This window comes from Mus musculus, chromosome 2 (assembly GCF_000001635.26).
Source record: "Mus musculus strain C57BL/6J chromosome 2, GRCm38.p6 C57BL/6J".
NCBI classification, from domain to species: domain Eukaryota; kingdom Metazoa; phylum Chordata; class Mammalia; order Rodentia; family Muridae; genus Mus; species Mus musculus.
In genome coordinates this window covers 154854918-154871144 of record NC_000068.7, presented here as the reverse complement: position 1 = coordinate 154871144, position 16227 = coordinate 154854918, and the positions used below count along the sequence as shown (strand labels likewise).

The 16227-nt window shown below is 43.0% G+C and overlaps 1 protein-coding gene across 10 annotated transcripts in view; it reads right to left on the bottom strand.

The window, feature by feature from the left end:
• Positions 1-134: 134 nt before the first annotated feature.
• Raly (hnRNP-associated with lethal yellow) overlaps positions 135-16227 on the bottom strand; it is an 80091-nt gene continuing 63998 nt past the window's right edge. For 4 of the 10 annotated variants that reach the window (XM_006499014.4, XM_006499015.3, XM_006499013.4 and 1 more), the window contains 8 exons: positions 13612-13876; positions 11395-11467; positions 11187-11234; positions 9139-9305; positions 7482-7595; positions 7096-7331; positions 5189-5237; positions 135-4251 (listed from right to left, as the gene is read on the bottom strand). In XM_006499014.4, coding sequence (XP_006499077.1) covers positions 5193-5237; positions 7096-7331; positions 7482-7595; positions 9139-9305; positions 11187-11234; positions 11395-11467; positions 13612-13867 — 939 coding nt within the window. In that variant the 5' untranslated portion in view covers positions 13868-13876 and the 3' untranslated portion in view covers positions 135-4251; positions 5189-5192. The remainder of the gene's footprint in view (positions 4252-5188; positions 5238-7095; positions 7332-7481; positions 7596-9138; positions 9306-11186; positions 11235-11394; positions 11468-13611; positions 13877-16227) is intronic. The other 6 variants (NM_023130.3, NM_001139511.1, NM_001139512.1 and 3 more) reach the window with 3 other exon arrangements.

Below are 16227 nucleotides of genomic sequence, written 5' to 3'. Positions count from 1 at the left end.
GAAACAAAGTATGAAAGAGACTGATCTGTTTGCAACATTCCATTCCCATGCTCTCTTTTGTCTTTAAGGATTGCATGTATATGGTATACATACATAAAGACAGACAGGTAAAACAAAACACTCATACACATAAAAACATGAAAACCTTTTTAATCTAATGTGAAAGAGTGCCTAGGCATACCCAAAGAATGTAAATATGGTACAACAGAATTATAAGTTTATTTTAAAACATGACATTCTATATTTCATGCAACTCAGTTACATGGGGTTCACAGCTACCCTTTTGTTGGAATGTGAGTGGAACATGCCTGAAACCTAAGGCGGGATTAATGGTAGCTCATATTACCATGGAAAAAATTAGGAGTGGAGACGAATGTAGAGAGACAGGCATTAAAGGGAGTTAAGCAAAGAACACTGGGAATGCAGAGGAAGGCCCAAGAGACTAAAAAAAAAAAATCAGGATTTTCAGTCATGTAGGCTTCAAGTAGATTTACATTATGACTCTCAAGTGACATGATCTTAGGCAATTGTCAGTTCCCAGTATATATTAACAGGATGTGCATCTCTGATAAGCAAATAAGCAGTGCCTGTGAAGAATTTAGCAGAATAGCCATGAAATCTCTATCCTACCCTTTCTCAGTACACACATTCTATAGAACTCAGTGCAAAAGCTGAGTATAAACAAAAGTGAGGCATGTGTGGAGGCACATGTCTGTAATCTCAGCACTCAGGAGGCTGAGACAGGCCTTGACAAATCTGAAAACTCAGGCCTGAATACTGTCCCACACCCAGAATCAAATTTTCTATCATACCTTGTAGTCAAAAACTAGGCAGAAGAAGTTCTGCTGTATAGATTCAGTTCCTAAAGAGCAGACAACTAGTGCAGAAACATGTACTGAAATGACCAGGACAACAGCTAAACCAAGAGGCCATTTCCCAAAACAGTAACAAACAAGGTCAGCAAAATGGAAGTACTGTCCTACAGTCCCATGCTGATGAGACTATTTCTGTTGCCACTCATGTAACTGGACTCATTTAACATACTTGTCAGCCATGAATGGCTGAAAAAGACCTATGGCAGTCCTGAGAATTTAAGTTTGATTTGTTCAAATGGGAAATAATAGATAAAATTGGTAACATAAGATCTGTGTACAATCTCCCAAGCTTGAAGCTAGTGAGACAACTAGGCAAATGTTCAAGATAAGCAGAGATCTCTTGAACCCCATAGACAAATCACCTTTTAAAGCCCCCACCCCCAAAGACTTAAATTGTCTCAAATAGTCAATGGAACAAACTAAGAGTATTTGGATACTCTCAAGGTTGTCTAGTTACAAATTGCTTCAGAAATGGGGATGGAATAATGACTTAGCTATTCTAGAGAACCCAGGATTGGTTCCCAGCACCCACGTAGTAGCTCAAAACCATCTGTAGCTCCTCCACTTTCAGGGGATCCGGCACCCTCTGCAGGCACTAGGAGCAGAAGTGTTGTAGATATTAATGCAAGCAAAACACTCATACACATAAAATTTAAATCTTACTGGGTTTTGCAGCTAAAATATTACATTTTGCAAGTTGTTCATATTTAAAGAAAATTTTTAAGGTTTTTGGAAATATGTATGTGTTCTTATTTTCATGGAACTATAACAAAATTGTATAAATGCTTAGTAAAAATCTGTTCCTTTCTTAATAGTTTAAAATTAGAAATAACAAGCCAGGTGTGGTGGCGCACGCCTTTAATCCCAGCACTCAGGAGGCAGAGGCAGGAGGATTTCTGAGTTCGAGACCAGCCTGGTCTACAAAGTGAGTTCCAGGACAGCCAGGGCTATACAGAGAAACCCTGTCTCGAAAAAACAACTCTGGGGTTTCCATGAAGGATATTCATAGAATTCCTGGCTTAAAGGGCTTTTGGCTATAACAGTGAATAAAAGCTCTTAATGCCCAGAGGGGCTATGATCTTAAAATATCTCAGGTAAATTCTGATGTTTGCCTTGGTCTGGAGTGTTTGATGTCTCATCTGTCATCAAAACCTGTATGAAACTTTAACATTGGTAACTCACTTGTTCAAAATAGTATTACTGCTGGTCTCTAATTTAACACTGCCTCCCAGGTTGGGTGTAGATGATCAGACCTTGAGTTTTTGTACTTGCTAGGTGGATGCTGTCCTACACCCTCAACCTAATCCACATTCCTGGGATCCTGGATGGCACATCTATCTAACTGAATAAGGAGAATGCAAGTTAGTTAACACTTTCTGGGCTATTTGTGGCTTTTTGGTCTGCTTAATTCAGATGGTCTGGTCTATGGGGACCCTGGATAAGGAACATATTCCAAATTCTTGGTATACGTTCTCCTGGTAGCCAGCCTTCTGCACTGTACCCTCTCAAGTTAAATGTCTACAGTCATCTACAGAACCTTGTCTTTCTTTAGCTCATGCGACAGACACATGATCGTAACGGGACTGTAAACTTAAGATGTGTTAATTGCCAGCATGCCCAAAATTGCAGTGATAGAGTAGAACAAATGGCCCACATTTACCAAAAGGGGAAAAGCCTTTTCGACTCTATAGGGATATTTGTATTTTATAGAAAAGGGGGTCTAGACAGAATGAAAAATAAAGCCTATTAGGATAGCTAGCAACAACAAAAGACAAGCCTACCTTGTTAGGAAGTGACATAAAACAGCTCCAAGAAGCTGAAGAGAGGACAAATTCTAATACAAAGTTCATCATTCTAAGGCAACAGAGAAAGTGGAGAATTCTTGAATCCTTTGAGCCAAAACCAGACTAAGAAGCTGTACAAAGATGAGGCTGTGGCCAACTGCTGGGTGACAGATGGCCTATGACTGCTTGGCGCCAGCTCAGCACCTGCACAGTTACCTTATTTTAACCTTATTTACTGTTTGTCTGTGTTTATTGAAACAGAGTCTCTTATAATGTAGGCTAGCCTCAAACTTGTTATATAACCAAGATGACCTTGAACTTTGGGTTCTCCTGCCTCTACCTAACCAGTTCTGGGATTACAGTTCCATGCTACTTGAGCAGCTTAAAAAAACAAAACAAAACAAACAAACAAAAAAACCCTGTTACATTACCATTTTGGAATAAATAAAGCTATTTCTTGCTGCAAGCAATTTAGATTCTAGAGTTGCATTAAAGATCTAAAAATGACAGGTACATTTATAGGTTGTTGTTGAAACAAGGTCTCATGTAGTCCTGACCAGTTATGAACTAACTGACCCTTCTGCTTCTCTCTCTCTCAGTGCTGGGATTATAGCCATCAAGCTTAACTTTACTCATTTTAGCAAAGGAATACTGGTGCTAATGGTTCAGTATTGGACAAGAAAGTGTTCCCTGGAGAAGAGAAGTTAGTGGAGAATAAAAGTGTTCAATATAGCAGCTTTCTGGTGGGCAGGAGCCAGGATACCTGTACCAGATTGGCCTGTGCTGCATTTTCCTGACTGATGATTGATGTGGGAGGATCCATCCCAATGTGGGCAACTATAAGAAAGCAGGCTGAGCAAGCCATGGAGCAAACCTTTAAGCAGCACTCCTCCATGGCCTTCATCATCAGTTCTTGCCTCCAGGTTCCTACCCTGACTTTCCTTAGTAATAGACTGCTTCCTGGAAGTAGAAGATAAAGTTATCCTGTTCTTCCCAAGTTGCTTTTGGTCATAGTGTTTTATCATAGAAATACAGACAGTGAGAAGACTCAGTGGGTAAAGTGTTTCCTGTGCAAGCCTGACAATCTCCAAAGCCCATCTAAAGGTGAAAAGAGCAAACTGTCTCCACAGAGCTGTCCTTTGACCTCTACAGATAGTGTGGCACACACATGTCTACCACCTAATACCATGTACACACATGTAAACAAAATAAACAAGCAAACCATTCCACCTCAGAGCATATTTGGATCCAATCTCTTTATTGTCAGGTTCCTCCCACCCTTCCCACCCTCCCCCCTTTACTTTCAAACCTATAGAAAAACCCCAAGCCTGGGAATGTCCTGGGGAAGAAGAGCAGAGTGTTTCTGCCCCTTGGCCCAGGCAGTGCAGACAGGAAGAATGCATGGGGTAAGGGTAGGCCAGTAACTCCACTTGCAAAGGATGTAGCACTCACTGGCTAGGATGCATGGGGAGAGAGTTACTGCTGCCAGCTTTCCTCTGGTACCCGCTATAGACTGGCATCCAGAGATGGGTGCCTGGCTTGAGGCCTGAGACAGTGATGCCCTTCTGCTGGTGGCCAATGCTCCTGTTAAGCTGAAAAAGAAAGAAAGGAAACACTAAGGCTGAGGGGAAGAAACCCTTTGATCACAGGATAAGGAATAGGGTATTTTATATACTGTGTGCCCAACTTTCTGACCATATATTAATCAGTCACGGGAAAGACTCACAACTCCTGCCCTGAGCCTCCATCTCCCCCATCTAAGCCTCAATACCTAACATGAACTAGCTCCACAATGTATCATGAACAGCTTTTTGGGTAAAAATAAATTCATTAAGTTCCAAGAGGAAAGACTTGCATGAGGAATTTTCTGAACTCATCTCTATGCTCTTACTGGTAGTGACCTTGTATTATAAATGCATGATCATTGAGACACCTCTCCGTTACTATCTTGGAATTTCATGGGATATACTGATATTTCATTGTACTTTTCAATGTCCGCATTTCCACTTCCGATACACACAATGCTAATCTTTCGAGTAGAAGGCAATCAGATAAGCACCAGCTGTTATACAGGAATGCTTATGCTTATCTCTACTATAACAGGATCAAGTTGAACCCCTAACTCTAGCCCAGAAGATATTAACTAGTCATCCCTTCTGAAGATGAATGACACCTTTCCCCTACTCTTCAGGGCTAGTCTACAGAATTTGTCCTTACTGCATCCTGAAGACTGTCACAGTGCTCTGCTCACATAATGGCTGTTTGCTCTCCCCCCTGTGGAATGCTTCTCCCTTAGTAATACACAGACTAAGCTGCACAACACTTCTTCCACCACCCCCAGCCTGCGGTTTCCTCCATAGTCATTCGTTCACAAGAGAACCTTTTCTAGGTGGTCCTGATATGCACAGGCACAGGCTGCATGTGAGGACTTTCCATTTTGGCATAGTATGGCCCTCTAAACCCACGTCAGGGAAGTTGCAGCCTCTACTTTACTCGTTTCCTGTGTTTGCTAGCACCCCTGCCCCATACCTGCTTACTGCAAGGCTCCATCTTCTGCATCTGTGTCCTGGCTGTGCTCCTGAGAGGAAGAAGACAAACACAAATCACTCACTGCAGGTTCCCAAGTTCTGTCCTGAGCCATCTGTTCAGAAGGTTCTATGGCTCAGAGCACTACCTGGAGGACAGAAAGGTGGTCCAACTAAAGGAAATCAGCCAACAAAACTGGCTTAGAATCCCGAGAGGGTCATTTGAAGATCCTACAGGAAAAGGGGAGGGACCAGTCATGGGGTGGGATTTGCTGGTATAAGAGGAACACATTAAAGGCACGGAAAGAGTGTGCATTACAGTAAGGTGAAAGTCATATCGGATCAGCGGGCTGCCAACATTGGGGTACTTTTAAAAACTTCTTTAGAGCTTTTACAGAGAATAAGATGAAATACTAGGCTAGGTGTTTCTTGTTTTTGTTTTGTTTTGTTTTGTTTTTAATTGGCTAGAAGTCTTTTTTCTTTAATTAGATTATTTTCATTTACATTTCAAATGCTATCCCCAAAGTCCCCTATACCCTTCCCGCGCCCTGCTCCCCAACCCACCCAACTCCTGCTTCCTGGCCCTGGCATTCCCCTGTACTAGGGCATATGATCTTCTCAAGACCAAGGGCCTCTCCTTCCAATGATGGCCGACTAGGCCATCTTTTGCTACATATGCAGCTAGAGACACAAGCTCTGGGGGTACTGGTTAGTTCATATTGTTCTTCCACCTATAGGGTTGCAGACCCCTTCAGCTCCTTGGGTTCTTTCTCTAGCTCCTGTTTTGTTTTTAAAATAGTATCAAATAGAGTTTATTTGAGCCAGGGAGTGAGAGACTCTGTGTGTGTGTGTGTGTGTGTGTGTGGCACAAGGCTGACCAGGAACACGTGGAGGTGGGGAGAGGTAAGTGGAGAGAGAGGAAGAAAGGGGTCAGAGAGAGAAGAGAGGAAGAAGGGACAGAGGAGAGTGAGAGAAGCGACAGAGCTAGGCTAGGTTCTAAAAAATAAACGAGAAACAAGCTGGCTATAAGTAGTATTTATGCCATCACAGCTAAAGCCAATAGTCATCCTGGATCCCAGCAGTGATTAAAAGGAAAAGCCCCAGACCCAGTGAAGTTGTGGATCATTACAGGCGTTGCTTTACTTGCTGTAAGGTCCTGAGCAAGGGACCTGGTAACTCTGCGCTTCAGATTCTTCACAGGGTAAATGTGGCCATTCTAATCTATTGAGTAGTTCAAGACTATTATTATTAAGGCTAAATTACAAAGTATAATAGTCGGGCTGGCGAGATGGCTCAGCAGGTAAGAGCACTGACTGCTCTTCCAAAGGTCCTGAGTTCAAATCCCAGCAACCACATGGTAGTCAACTCAGTGTTCCCTATAACAGCAGCAAATACATTGTAGCACATTATCGTGATTGACTGGAAATACCAGACCATTCCCCTCAATTTAGCCCCCCCACCCCACTGTTATGGCTCCTAGTCTCACCCTAATTCTTCCAAGTATGTGTAGGAGTTTGCTCCTTTAAAAAAGACAGCTTGTTAGAAAAGCTTGAAAGGCAATAGCTTTTAGAAAATTATGATTTAAAATTAAAATCCCCATCTTCTCTCGGCTTCCCCTGTCAACCCCAACCTTCCCTGAGAAGCTATGTGTTGTGTACCTCCTAGGCCCAATTCTCCTCCTCTTCAATACACCCCTAGCTTTGCCAAGCTCTGTCTTCAGTGGGGCTTCATATCAGCGACTCAAACAGTGAACTACACTCAGCTCATTCTTGCCTACTCCTCACAGGACTGAGGCTCTAGAAAGCAGAAAGGAGGGAGCTCACACGGAGCAGCCAGTTCTGGTTCTTCTACTGTCGCCATTTTGACAGCCCAGCCCTTCCAGGTCACACACACACGTAGCCAGACCCTTACCAGCTCCTCCTCGCTATGTGTTAGCAGTCCCTCCTCATCACCATCATCTCGAGTTTGGACTTCTCCTTGGGGTGTGCCTGCCTCAGAAGCCGTGTCTTCTTGGGGCGCTGGTAGCCGGCTGCTGCTGCTGCAGCTCCCGCTGCCGCCGCTGCTGCCACCACCAACATTGCTACTGCCGCCTCCACCACTGCTGCCTCCTCCTCCACCACTGCTGCTGTCACCCTTCTTCTTGCCATCTTGAAGGATAAAAGAAGTGGGAAAGGGACAAACTTCAGCTGGGGCAGCCTACTTAGCACACCTCGGTGAGAGCTGGCCACTCCACAGCAGGATCTCACGGCCCCTAACCCTCCGGCACTGTCTTCCCCAGGGCTGCCCTCAAAGCTGACCTGGGTTGGCCTTCTGTTCCTCAGCAATCTGTTCCAAGCGACCCAACAGGGCATCGATGTTGGACTTGATCTGTGTCAGCTCTGTTTTGATGGTCTGTAGCTCACTGCTCTTTACTGAGAATAGAGAGGAGACAGGATTATCACTTAGGGGCATGATGCAAACAAACCCAGCCTCATTCTGTCAACTAGAGTGGCAATTATTTTTCTGGTTCTTTTCTGCCCAGGAAAAGGTCTCTTCTTCAGAGAACTGAGAGGCCATCCATACAGTGCCAAGCCCATACATATGAACCTGGCCATTTGAGACCTCTCAATCCTATGGGGACTACAGGTGACTAGGAATGTAAGTGGTAGATGTTCCTATAAACACCTACGGAATGGCATGTGTCTTAGCTGTGTTATATAGGGTGGGGTCTGTTTTTAAAGATACAGGGGGTCTTTTGCAATTAGATTTCCTGGGTGCCTTAATGAAGTATACAGAGATCAGAATAAAACTGCCCTTACTTTCTCCTTACTAGAGAAAAAAAAAAAAACATTGCTATTTCTTCAGTGGGTCTCACACCACAGCACTTGACTTTTTCCAAAGGACTCAGTTGTGTAAGAGCAGTAACTTCAACTGTGGATTTGTTCCTTTATTTTATTTTTAGTTTATTTCTGTATTTTTTAAATGTCAGTATGCTCTGTATGTGTACTTGCACTCAAATATAGAGCATCCGATCCCTTTATAGTTGGTCATAATCCATCATGTGGTTGCTGGAAATTGAACTCAGAACCTCTGGAAGAGCAGCCAGTGTTCTTTTCTGCTGAGCCATCTCATCAGCCCTGAGCCTTTATTTTTTCAATGTTAAGAAAGTATGCTTTACTGGGGGCATAGGGGTGGAGGGAATTTGCTGGTCTTTAATCCCAGCAATCAGGAGGCAGAGGCAGGCAGATCTCTGTGAGTTCAAGGCCAGCCTGATCTACAGAGTGAGTTCCAGGATAGCCAGGGATACAGCGAGAAACCATGTTTCAAAAAATAAAACAAATGAACAAATAAAGCAACAACAACAATGAGCATGACTCTAGGGCCTGGAGAGGTGATTCAGTGGCTAAGAGCACTGGCTGCCCTTATAGAGGACCTGAGTTTCCCAAGTTACCCGTAACTTCAGTCAGGGGAGACTTGTCACCTGCTTCTTGCCTCCCAGGCACTGCATATAAATGGTGCAGAGACATATATGCAGGCAAAACACCCATATGCGTAAAATAAAATATTAAAAAAAAATCAATTGTTAAAAATGGAATTCTATCATTTTAGTGGTGGTAAAAACCAAACCGTCTAGCTTAGGGGTTCTCGACTCCTGATGCTGCAAGTGACCCTCAACCATAAAATTACTTTATTGCTACCTTATACCTGTAATTTTGCTACTATTATGAACTGTAATGTAAATATCTGATATGCAGGATATGCAACCCTCAAAGGAGTCAACAATTCACAGGTTGAAAACCACTGATCTAGAAAGATTAAAGTATGTCACCACAATGTAGTTGTGCACATCTTTAATCCCAGAACTCAGGAGACAAAGGCAAAAGAATCTTTCTAAGTTTTAGGTAGTCTGGCTTACATGAGTTCCAGGCCAGCTAGAGATACACAGATAAAAATAAAAAACTAGATGTTACCCACACTTGATTTTGGCTGAGCCAGTAGTGACAGCTGTGGAGCGGGCAAAGAGCTTGACAGGTATCGTAGTTTTGACACGGCGAACCAAAGGGACTGTAACACGGGGTCGCTTCACCGGAACTGCCCTGGGCACAGGCACTGGAGAAAGGCGGCCTCGATAATCAAACAGCCTGTGAAGGTAAATAGACCAGAGGCTGCAGCATGGCCTGTGACTACCAGTAGGCACTACAACACTAGCTTTACCTGTGTAGCCTGTGAGGGCCAGGGAGGAATGGTCTTCCAAGAAGCCCTGGTGTGAAAAGGGCTTTCTGGAGCCTGAAGGCTGATGAAATCCTTACTATTCCCACCTTACTCCCAGGCAGGCCAAGAGAAGCGGTGTAGGAACAAACAGCTCAGTGTCAGAAAGGAGCCTGTCCTGAGGTCACTGAGGCCTGCCCTCTACTCACAACTGCCACCATCAGTTTGTAAATCTCACAACAGCATGAGCTTCCACCCTCTGAACCTTGGTTTTCCCAACTACTTAGTGAGGATGGCTATTCACGGTCTACCTGTGTGTACAGTAAGGGTAGAACATGAGAACCTGGTTAAAAACACCTGAGAAGGTTTAACAAGTGAAATCCAGGACACCAGGGAACTGATTACCCAACAGAGAAGCCCAGGACTCCAGACTCTAAGGCCTTTCTTTCCTGTGGACCACTTCAGCACACTTTTTCTTCAGATACAGGCCAAGAACTTAACAGCATTTCAAGGGTGGGCATATAAATTAGATCCAAAGCTTCCAGATTGTGTGTTCTCACGCTAATATCAAAACCTGGCCCTCTCCAGAAGGGCTACTTTTTCTGAATACAAGACAAAAACTTAGAAGACTAAGTAGGAAGCTCTCCCACCAAGTCTGCTATTACCACGGTTCTGAAGGGAACCACAGCCTTGGTCAGGAACTATTTTCTGAATTAGTCATGGTAGCTGCCATCAGTATGAAACTCAAAAAGTCCAATTTTTTGGTGCTCTTTTCAAAGAGTCCTGCAACTGGTGGCAGATGGTGATCAGTCTCTGGGAATGAATGCAATACCTGATCCTGCATTTGACCTGACCCACGAGAGGAGGTGATGACTCTGGCCTTGGTCAGAAATCACAGAACCATAGAATTCCAGAGATACAGGAATCCTGAGAGGTCACTTGGTGTAAGCCTGTCTTACTGACTAGTAGAATGGGAATTTGCCAAAAGCCAGATAATCCATTCACTGGCAGAGTTTAGATTAGCATACAATCTCCTCCCTTCTGGGCTCTAGCACTTTCCACTGTACCACATTATTTACTGAAAACACTCACAGCAGAGAAAATGGTTCAGAAAAATTCTTTTCCCTAGGCTGTCTGAGGGAGAAAGAAGGAAGAAGAGGTCTGACTCAAACTTTACTACAACTTCTAGTCAAGACCTGGTCAGGAGCTGGTATTGTGATTAGTCTTGTAGTCTCTGCACTCAACAGGCAGATGCAGGAGGATAATGAGTTTGAAAACTGTTCTCAGCAAACAAACGTCTCTGGGGCTACATTAAGCCCATAGCTTCAAGGTAAGACTGGGGCTAGAAGACAGATGACAACCTATCAGGGACTAATTCAGGCCTCCAGTGATGACCTCTCAGTAATAAGTAAGGGTCAGACTGAACTATCTGTAGGCTTTCTTTTTGGCTGGGTGATCACTTACAGAGGCTCAGACTAAATAAAGGGCTCAAGAACTACCTGTGAGGCACTGTGCTAGGTTTTGTATTCCAATTGCCCTGTGTGTTCATCTCTTAGCTATATACTTTCCTACTCTACAAGAACTAGGAGGTGCCAAGGCAGTCAAAGTGTGAGACTTAGGTATGATGTCAGAGCTCTGAATGAGACCCTAGTCCTAGCTCTGTCACTGATCTGTGAAGCAACCTTGAAGCAAAGACCCATTCCTACTTCTATGCTTCAGTTCCCAATTGGAGACTTTGTAAGCTATACCAGCAAACTCTCAAGACCCTTCCAGTTTGGCTGTTTAATACCTGGACATGCCCCTTCCCTGCTCACCTGGCACAGAAGTAGTCTTGGTAGTAATCATAGTCAAAGCTGTAGCCACTGGGAAAACAAAGGGAGATGGCTACTCAGCCTACTTCTCCACAGGTCCTCATCTCCAAAAGTCTTCCTAAATTCTAAGCTCAGCACACTGTCACTATCAGCATTTACTCCCTCTGTGAAGAGGGACCACCCGTGCATGCAAACAGACATAGAGCCCCACCTGTAGATGGCAGTTGCTGCTCTCTTTAGCCCCTTGGGTCTATTAGGCTTGGGCTCTCCAGCCATGTTGATGTCTGTGTGAGGGAAGAAACAGAGTTGGAATGCTGATGTGACAGCGGTATGTCCACACATCATCATCATGCCTCCATGTATTTACACAGTGCACACATGGAACTGAGGTAGCCAAAGATCTTCATACATTTAATATTCAAACATCAGAAGAATACTCGGACATCACATGGATATACCCGGTTGCATATTCATATACATTCTGACACATACGTAAGTCTTCACAAACCATATATGCCATATAAATACAAGTTTTCAATTAGGTTAATATAAATTAGGTATATGTGAACACATACACGCATTCATATATACATATCCAGGTAATAAAGTCATTTACATAGATACATCTATACTCAAATATAGTCAGGCTGCCTACAGACAATGAAGCCAATGAATATTCATGAGCATTACACTGAACATCTCTATACCTAGGATAGTGCTTAGCCTGTAAGATCAAGTAATATTCAGTAAAATACACACACACACACACACACAGAGCACATTTGCTTCCATACTCACAAATGTTCTCACACATTCTAAACTTATATGTGCAAAAGTGTATATGCTCACATATTCTCTATACATTCAATCACTTCACATACATCATGTTCACTAGTACATATAGATATCCCTTCTAAAACACAAAGAAATCTGTGAGCATGTGTGGGCACAGACACAGACGGACACAGACACAGACACACACACACAGACGGACACAGACACACACAGACGGACACAGACACAGACACAGACACAGACACACACACACACACACACACACTGTATGGTAGATACCAACACAGTTATTTCACGGGTATGTGATGAATAATGGCAAGAGCAGGTATCTTCCCTTTAGTCTTTGTATTCATAGCTCCTCATAGCTTTCAGAAAGGGTTCTAACCCACATCTTCTGTAGAATGGGTTAACAAGCCATACTAACTCATTTTGTTCCCTTTCTATGGAGAATCTAGATTTTAACTGGAACGATAGAGCTTGTTATTAAGAGACTACAAGACAAGATCAGTGAGTGCACTGCTCAGCCCACATCTGAGAAGCTGCTTCCTGCAATACCCAGGAATTAACACAGAGACCCACAACTGGACAGTGTGAGACTTTGGAGCACTCAGTTCTAAATGGGATGTCTTCATCAAACCACTCCCCTCAAGGCACAGGGATCTACGCAGAAGAGGTGTAAAAGATTATAAGAGTCAGAGGTGATAGATGACTCCAGACAAACAGGGTCTTCTAGACACAACAGGACTAACTGCACATATAAACCCACAGAGGCTGTGGCAGCACACATGGACCTACATAGGTTCAAGCCAACTGGGCCGTAGCACTAAGGGGTTAAGTGGAAAAGGTTCCTTATCCAACCCAAGAAGCTATGTGTAATTGGTATCTCCTGGCAAAAGGAAACGTCAGTTTCTCCAATGCAGTTGTCAGTGATCTATCAACCATACACCAGGACAGGCCCCATGTCCTGGAGCAACTGGCCAACACAAAAATAAATCAATGTTTGCTTGTTTATTTGTTTGTTTGTGAGGAGGGAACTTTTAATTTTTACTTGGCATTTTTGTCTATCTGATTTTTTTGTTTTTATTCATTTAGGTAGATCTAGGACGAGTTAGGGAAGGGAAAAATACTCAAAAAATATTGTATGAAAAAAATTTTAAAGTTAAAATAAAGAGGGGGGAGGGAGGCTATGGAGGCCAGTGGGAAACGTTATCTGTCTAGTCAGCCTGATCCTTGAATCCACATAAAAGTGGAGAGAACCAACTCCATAAAGTTGTCCTCTGACCTCCATACAGGATCACAGTTCACACACACATACACATATGTGTATGCACACTCACTTGTTGTTTGAGACAGGGTTCCTTGTGTAGCCTTGGCTCACCCCGAACTCAGAGAGATATCCACTTGCCCTCCCAAGTGCTGGGATTAAAGGCGTGTGCTATCATGCCCAGAAACACAACTAAAAAGGGGGCTGGAGGCACTGAGAAAGCAAGGTAGCAGAAAAGGAGCTCCTATAACAATCCCCTATTTAACGCTCATTTAAGAATTACTCAATTTATATTTTAAATATAATTTCTATCTGTTGGAAATTTAAAATCTCGGTAGTAGCTACTCAGAGGAAAGATGTTGAGCTTACCCAGGGTCTGTCCAGCCAGCACCCGCCCATTCTCTCCCAGCACAGCTGCCCGGGCATGGCGCTCATTGGCATACTGGACAAAAGCATAGCCTTTGTGCACAGAGCAACCAGCCACTCGGCCGTACTTGGAAAAGATGGTCTCCACATCTGACTTCTTCACCACAGCTGTGTTTAGATTTCCGATGAAGACCCGAGAGTTGATGGACTTAGGGTCATTCTTGTTGGTTACATTGCTGGTCTGAATCTTCAAGGACATGGTGTTCACCTGAAAAGAGAATGAATGCCAATGTGAAACTGGGTTCCCAGGCTAGGCTCAGTTCCGTTCATGGCCCACATCCTTAATGACCTGGACTGCTCCTTGCCTTGCTACACACTCTCATCCCTATGGCACCCATCCCTCTCTGTTCATACATCTTGTTTTCTTGCTACTTTACCAGGAGTTGACAATGGCTGCTAATCTTATACTAGGTGCTTTATAACATTCCTTCATTTGGTACTCTCATAATACCACGTGGGAAAAACCAACATTGGAAGATTATAAGGCTGAGACTCACCAGTCCACTTAATACCCCACTGTAAAATTAATTTTAATAACTTTCTACAGCTTTTTGTTTTGTTCCATCAATGTAGAACCATAGCAAAGAGGATACATGAAAATTTTAAGAGATGCTTGCTAGGGAACAATCCCCTATTATGAAAATTGCTCAGTCTGATCTAAATGTACCTCATCTTACTAACCTAGCCAGTGAAGTCTTCATTGAGCCAGCCATTCTGCAAAAGGTGTGCTTACAGAGGCCTTACCAAGTACTCACTGCAGGCTAAGGGTAGCATATAATACTGAATAAGCCCAAGAACTCATGGGTAAATATAGTTTACTACAGACTCTAGTTAAAAAAAACAAAAACCAAAACCTGGTAGAATTATTAATTTGCTAATATGAGGTACTTAGACATGTTTAAAACTCACTTCTGTCAACTTCATCACTCTGCTTCCTAGAAGTAAAGCCAATTTAAATACTTAAGATAGCGTGTTTATCTCAGGATGGTCTTTAATAATTTATTGGTTATCCACATTATACTGATTTGAAATCTGTTAGGTTTAGAGACGAGTTAGCAACTTGCTCTTGTGTGGGTATATAGATGTAGGTCATGTAGATCAGCAGACAAACTTTGGTACCACTCCTTTGTCTACCTGTCTATTGTTTTGTCTTGTAGGACTGTTTTTCACTGTTCTAACGTCACTAAATAGGCCAACCTGCCTAGCCAGCAAGCCTAACTTTGCCTCCTCCAGCACTGGAATTACAATGCATATCTTAATACCTGACTTTTTAAAATATATGCCCTTAGCCACAATGAAGCACAATTTTAATCCCAGCACTCAGAAGAGGTAGAGTTCAAGGCCAACCTGGCCCACATGTTGAATATCAGATCAGCCTGGGAAATCCTGTCTTTAAAAAAAAAAAAAAGAAATCTGAGACTCCAGGCCCTTACTGACCCTCCCTACAAGTACTCTTCATTCTCTCCATTCTGACAATCAAGCTAGTTAACTCACAAGGCCCCTCTGCAGTATATTTATACCTTGGCATAGCCCCAGGAGAAAGAGAAGAAGGAGATATTAATTCCAGTAGGATTAGCTTGCAGTTTGGACTTGGCATTTGTACCTACTGGCTGTGTTCTGCCTACTGATGCAGGTTTGTACAATTCCAGTATCATCTAACCAAGCAAAATATATTTAAATAAATAAATAAAACCTTTCATCAGCCTGCCTGTTTATTATACTTAATATATATTAAAATATATATTAAGGGGGTGTCAGAGAATTAGGTAAGAATGCAAGCTGAAGAAAACTGTTATCTTTCTGAATGTCTTCTCTGTATGCTACTTTGTAGACAACCTATCTTCAAGTTGGCTGGTTCTCACCAGCTGGTGGCACTGTTTTCAAATAAATCACAAGCTGAACCATGACATCTGATAAGGAAAAGAAACTGCTCCTAGATCTGAGTTTATGATAAACTTGATGGACTGACAGGAGTCAGATGTGTACTATCAAAGCAAGGGGCTCAGAGCTTATCTTGCTGCTACTAAGGAAGAGCTGGTGTGATCTTTAGAACTTGGAAGAGACCGGCTCTTGTTAATAAGTTTACTTTTATACCACAATCACCACCATTTATAAAGCAGTGAGGGACACAAAGAAGATTCATTTGATTACCATGAGCACACACCACATTCTGCACAAGCAACAGGAAATGCTTAACAATCCCTATTTTTCAGTTACAACAGTCCTATCGGATACTGAGTCATTCAAAGGTTCCTTGTCCATCCACAAATAAAAAGCAACTTTTATAAGGGACCTGTGTGACACTAGAAGACTGATCCTGCTCAAAACTATCAAGTTTTAGCCAGAGAGATGCCACTTTGTTTGGTAGGAGAGAGCCATCCAGGCCCAGGGTATGGACTGAGAAAGGAGAGGGAGAGATGATAGTTTGGATATAATGGCAGTAGCTTCGCAATTTATCTGACAGGGACAGGTTAGTTGCAGATCTCCTCAAACTGTTAGGAACCTCTGACACACTAAGGAAGCATTCACTGGTTTGCTGGAGAACAGTCCTTCAGGGTT